Source organism: Lepidothrix coronata, unplaced genomic scaffold (assembly GCF_001604755.1).
Source record: "Lepidothrix coronata isolate B3197 unplaced genomic scaffold, Lepidothrix_coronata-1.0 Scaffold11, whole genome shotgun sequence".
Classification (NCBI taxonomy): Eukaryota; Metazoa; Chordata; class Aves; order Passeriformes; family Pipridae; genus Lepidothrix; species Lepidothrix coronata.
In genome coordinates, this window is record NW_016690191.1 from 4,816,895 (window position 1) to 4,822,235 (window position 5,341).

At 55.1% G+C, this 5,341-nt stretch overlaps 1 protein-coding gene across 3 annotated transcripts; it reads left to right on the forward strand.

Annotated features, from left to right (window-relative positions):
* The first annotated feature begins 1,857 nt into the window (after positions 1 to 1,857).
* LOC108492528 (apoptosis-enhancing nuclease-like) lies at positions 1,858 to 4,882 on the forward strand. 3 transcript variants are annotated; one of them, XM_017804964.1, is made up of 4 exons: positions 1,858 to 1,891; positions 2,623 to 3,302; positions 3,591 to 3,791; positions 4,147 to 4,882. In XM_017804964.1, exons 2-4 carry the CDS (start codon positions 2,628 to 2,630, stop codon positions 4,348 to 4,350), a joined length of 1,080 nt encoding a protein of 359 aa, XP_017660453.1. In that variant the 5' UTR covers positions 1,858 to 1,891; positions 2,623 to 2,627; the 3' UTR covers positions 4,351 to 4,882. The 3 variants fall into 3 exon arrangements, with proteins under 3 accessions (XP_017660453.1, XP_017660451.1, XP_017660452.1); XM_017804962.1 differs by lacking the exon at positions 1,858 to 1,891 and adding an exon at positions 2,096 to 2,154; XM_017804963.1 differs by lacking the exon at positions 1,858 to 1,891 and adding an exon at positions 2,097 to 2,106.
* The last annotated feature ends 459 nt before the right edge of the window (positions 4,883 to 5,341 follow it).

The window sequence follows — 5,341 nt, forward strand, 5'->3', positions numbered from 1 at the left end:
CCTGGAACAGGATTTTTACCATCTAGTGCCAAACCCTCCATCCCCAGCATGGCCACAGGACTTGTGGAGGTGAGTGGCATCCCTGTTCAACATCAAGCTTCTGCTGAGGGGAGAACTATCTACTGTGTGTAAACCATCTACTGATGACCCGGGGATCAGTGGGATCACAGGAGACCACGGCACACCAATGGACCCATACATACATATTCTGACTTTTTTTCACCTCCATCCTTGTATCTGGGGCAGGGGAGAAAAATGACAGCACTGTTCAGCACTGTTCCCTTGTATTCTGCACTATCTTGTTTCCTAAGCCTGGTCACCTTGGGAAAGCAGGAAGAGATTTTCCCTTCCTCCCGACATGCCATAATTTCTCCTGTTGAGGTTTCTTTGTAGTCATGAGGGTACAGCTAAAACTTTGCACTGCCAAAGAGAATCACATGCCTCTTGCAACATATACAGCCTGGGAAAGGAAGGGAGATGGATGGGTTTTGTTGTGGACAAGCTAAGAGCTATCAGACCCATGAGTGGAGCAGCAATGTGTCTGGGGAGAAGCTGTCAACCAGGAATGGTCGAGGCACTTTAACCTTTCATCTCAACACAGAGTGTGAAGGAGAAGAACAGCCAGTGACACCACCTCCTTGTCTGCCCAGAGCTGGTGAAAAAATGCCACCAGCATTGCAAGCCCATTTCCCCCACATCAGGGCTCATCACTCATGTGATAATGATCAGCTCACATTCACTTATGGGGAGAAAAACTGGGCAAAGAGGCCCAGGAATACCAAATGAACTATCCCCAAGGGCTGTTAATGCACAGTTTCACCAAAAACACCAGAAAATAGCATAAATTTCTACATAGAGACCTGCCAGGGCTCCCTAGCAAGGTATTATAGGACACTTGAATGACTCTTATTAAAGGGGGATTAACTAGCTGAACAGCAGGGACGGAAGTAAGAGATGCAAAACACAGAGCAACAGATTTAAGGAAGAGGTTTACTGGCCAAAAGAAAAACATAAAAGAAATACGAAAAAATAAATCGGGGTGCTCTAAATCTTTTCTTTCTGACCAGGCTGAAGAAGCTCATGGGTGGTAAAAAAGGGGAACGACGGAGCGTGGAAACACTTGTCCTGCATCCCTGTGAGCCCCATTTGTGCCAGGGAGAGGGAATGCTCAGAGCGGGGCCCGGTGGGACAAGGATGGACGTGGTGCCTGGTTCCCTCTGGAAGACTAGTGATTTTGTTGTTGTATTGCTCATCCCACCACAACAAGTCACAGTCTGCCCTAGGGCGCACGGCCTATGCAGCGACACCAAAGGCGTGGGGACAAGCTGGTGACTGGGGCTGCCTGTGGCCCTTCTCCACTTCTGACCACCTCGGACGTTGCTTTTGTGAACCTTGAGAGTGAAGCAACGAGAGGCGGGTCTGAAAACCCACCTTCAACCATGCCCTGCCCAGAGCTGCCCCCCGCAATCCTGGGGAGCACAGCCTGGAGGATGCAAACCCTGCAGGAGCTGCTGTGCCTCAGCCCACCCCACCGTCAGAAGGAGGGATGCCCACAGGGACAGCACTGCACCGCAGGAAACACACAGGAAAACTGCAGCGTTTCTGTGCCAGGCTGCACTCCAGGGCACGGAGCTGTGTGCCCCAAAATAAAAAGCACCCTCCAAAACACAAGAGGCAAACTGAATCGCTATAGTTGACCTCCTAAAACAACCCCGTGGCAAAGCAACGAATTTACTTTTAGAGTGCTTTCGTTTCTCGTGCACATATCTTTATGTCGCAACTTTGATTCCGATAACACTCTGTTGACCAATTATGCACAAACACGCAAAATATGCATAAAATTTTATCCCACCCCCAAACCCCAACACCTCGAAGGTGCCCTCCCCACCAGGTGAGAGCCCTGAAGCCATGAGCATCGGGGTCTGGGATATAAACCCCAGATACATCCTCAGACATTCCCAATTCCCCCCTCGCGCTATAACCGGGGCCCCAGAAGCCCCGCCCACCGCTCAGCCCTGCCGGGCCACGCCCCGCATGCAAATCACCCGCCATTCAGCCAATAGGAGGGCAGGGGGCGTGGCCACGGCGGGACTTGCCCGGGCATGTGTGAGCGGCGGCTTCCGGGCGAGACACGTGGGGAGCGCGGCGGGCCCGGTCAGGAGGGGGAGACAGGGGGGACAGGGGGCCTTGGGGTGGGGGAGCAGGGGCAGGGGGGCAGGTACGGGCCTGGGAATGGGTGATGGGGCGGGCAGGGCGCTGGGGCCCGGAGCGAGGCAGAGAGAGCCCGGGTAATGGGCGGACAGGGCTCTGGGGAGCACGTAATGGGGTGGGCAGGGGGGGTAGTGGGGTGGGCAGGAGGGCTGCGGATCGGCGAGAGAGTTGGCAAGGCCATGGGACCGGGAAAGAGGCGGTTTGGGACCGGGCAATGAGCGGCAAAGGGGTGGGGACAGGGTGTGACAGTGTGTCCGTGTGCACCTCCCCCCCACCGCCCCCCCCTTCCCTGTCCCATAACTCCTGTCTGTGCCTGCGGGATGGGGGGGGTTCCTACGGGGTATGCGCGTCGTTTTTGACTGGGGAGCACGGGGGCTGCGCGGCACTCATGCCCCCCTGTGCACACTCCAGCAGGAATGCCACCTGGCAAAGGGCAGATGACCCCGCTGCTGCCCGCCCCGACGGTCTCTGCGCCCACCCTGCAGGGCACCCGTGACCCCTCCGCGGGGGTCTGCCCTCAGGCCCCGAAGGGTCCCAGCTCGCCGCAGGGCCGCAGCAAGAAGAAGAGCCGTAAGCACCAGCGGTTCCTGGAGCGCCGGGCGCTGCTGGAGCAGAAGGGGCTGCTGAGCCCCCGTGAGCACAGGAGCACTCAGACCCCCGTGGCGGGGCCAGAGGCACACGCCGCCCTCACCAAGGCAAATGGCACCACGACACAGCGCTCTGGCAAGGTCCCCAAGCCCAAACGGGTCATCTCTGCATCCCTGTCCCCATCTGCCTCTCCGGACAGTATAGCCAGGCACCACTCCGTACTGCTGTCCCAGGGGAACGACAGTTCCAAGAAGGTGAGAATGTCCTCACTGGTCCTGCGCCCGGGCAAGTACGTGGCCATTGACTGTGAGATGGTGGGCACCGGCCCTCAGGGCAGGCTGAGTGAGCTGGCACGGTGCTCCGTGGTGAACTACGAGGGGGATGTCATCTATGACAAGTACATTCAGCCCGAGCTCCCCATCGTGGACTTCCGGACACGCTGGAGTGGCATCACCAAGCAGCACATGAAGAGAGCGATTCCCTTCAAGGCTGCCCAGGCAGAGGTGAGGGGAAAAAGAGAAATTAAAAAAAAAAAAAACCAAAACAGTGTGTTATCTGCCAAACACAAATTGGGGTTTTTGGTGGCCCATGCTGAACTGCTCTGAGGCAGAGACACAACCACAGGATGGGAAGCCTCTGAAGCTGTGCAGTGGGTTGTTTTGGTGGCTGTTGCTCCCTTCTGGGAACCTAAAAACTGGAAGTCAGGGAGCTTAATTTAATAAAAAATGGTTTATTTTATGCTTAATTGGTGTTTCTTTTGCTGCCTGTCTAACCCTTTCTGACTCTTCCAGATCCTGAAGATCTTGAAAGACAAGATTGTGGTAGGACACGCCATCCACAATGACTTCCAAGCCCTGAAGTACTTCCACCCAAAAGACAGGACTCGAGACACCAGCCAGATCCCTGTGCTGAAGCAGAGGGCAGGGCTGCCTGTCAGGGCCAACGTCTCACTCAAGAACTTAGCTAGGCACCTGCTCCATAAAAGGATCCAGGTAAGCACCAGGAACCTTGAATGGGAAGCAGTTCCTGGGTTAGCTACAAACCTGTGTGGTCAGCCTGGCCCTCCCACCTCCATGGGTGCTTTTTGTGAGATGTGCCTCTGGCTATAAATAAGCTGGGAGAGCCCAGGGCCTCCCAAGCTGACCATTAAGCATCTCAGTAAAACGTGGACAGGACCTATGCCCTCCAGAAAGTGTTGAAGAGATACCTGTACCTCCTTGGTTGCATCAAACCTTTGCTGTCTCCAAAACCCACAGCATTTGTGTACTTCTGAGCAAGCAGACAACATGACCTGTGGGATTTTTGCTGCGCCTTTTGTCTAACTGAGGCTTTTCCCCCTTTGCTCAGGTTGGCCATAAAGGACACTCGTCGGTGGAAGATGCTCAAACAGCCATGGAGCTGTACAGACTGGTGGAGGTGCAGTGGGAGAAGGAGCTGGCCCATAGCCTGCCCCCCCGGCCCCCCAGCCCCGTCACAGACCCCACTGCAGACAGCAGCCAGTACTTGGATGACCAGTACTGGCCCACAGACCTGATGGCAAGTGGCCTGTGATGGGGGACAGCGTCTCCTCCGTGTGTTTTGGGCCATCCTGGTGCCTTCAGCTCTGGAAGGTGGAAGTGACTGCTGACCTCCTTCCCCAGGGCTTGTACTCCATGGGCTCTGCCCAGTACCCAGCCCTGCCCAGGGATGGAGACATGGTGACACCTGGACACCAGCAATCTCCCAAAAATGCTGTCTGCAGCCCCTAGCTTGTGCACAGAAATGAGGGCTGTGGCTGCACTGTGTTCATCTGTCACTTTGGGATGAGTAGAGTCCCTGGCGTCAGCCTGGAGGAGCCCCCATGGGCATGTGTGGTGGGGGCTACCAGCACATCCTCCGTGCCTTCCATGGGGTTGTCCCCTTCCCAGATGGAAGTGGCGGGTTTTCCTGTGGAAGGACTGAGGTGTTTTGCTGATGCCCAAAGGTGCAAACCATCCAGGGCCAGTAAATGATCAGCTTCCTCCTTTTTTTCATAGACTTGTAAAATATGCTGAGTTTGAATGGATATGTCAGGATCATAGAGTCCAACTCCTGGCCCTGCACAGGACACCCCAAGAGTCCTGCCATGTGCCTGAGAGTGTTGTCCAAACACTTCTTGAACTCAGACAGGCTTGGTGCTATGACCACTTCCATGGGGAGCCTGTTCCAGTGCTCAGCCGTCTGGGTGAAAAACCTTTTCCTGATATCCGGCCTAAACCTCCCCTGACTCAGCTTCATGCCATTTCCTTGAGTCCTGTCACTGGTCACAAGAGAAGAGGTTGGTGCCTGCCCCTTCGCTTCCCCTCATGAGGATGTTGAAGATTGCAATGAGGTCTCCCCTCAGTCACCTCTAGGCTGAACAAACCAAGTGACCTCAGCCACTCCTCATAAGGCTTTCCTTCCAGTCTCTTCACCATCCTCATGGCCCTTCTTTGGACACTCTCTAGCAGCTTAAAATCTTTTTTAATGTTGTGGTTCCCAGAATTGCACACAATACTCAAGGTGAGGTCACACCAGTGTAAAG

Coding starts and splice junctions, on each gene's coding strand:
- LOC108492528 (XM_017804962.1), top strand. CDS start 2,103: ATGTGTGAGCGGCGGCTTCCGGGCGAGACACGTGGGGAGCGCGGCGGG. Junction 3,303..3,590: donor TCAAGGCTGCCCAGGCAGAG/GTGAGGGGAAAA, acceptor TGACTCTTCCAG/ATCCTGAAGATCTTGAAAGA. Junction 3,792..4,146: donor TGCTCCATAAAAGGATCCAG/GTAAGCACCAGG, acceptor CCCTTTGCTCAG/GTTGGCCATAAAGGACACTC.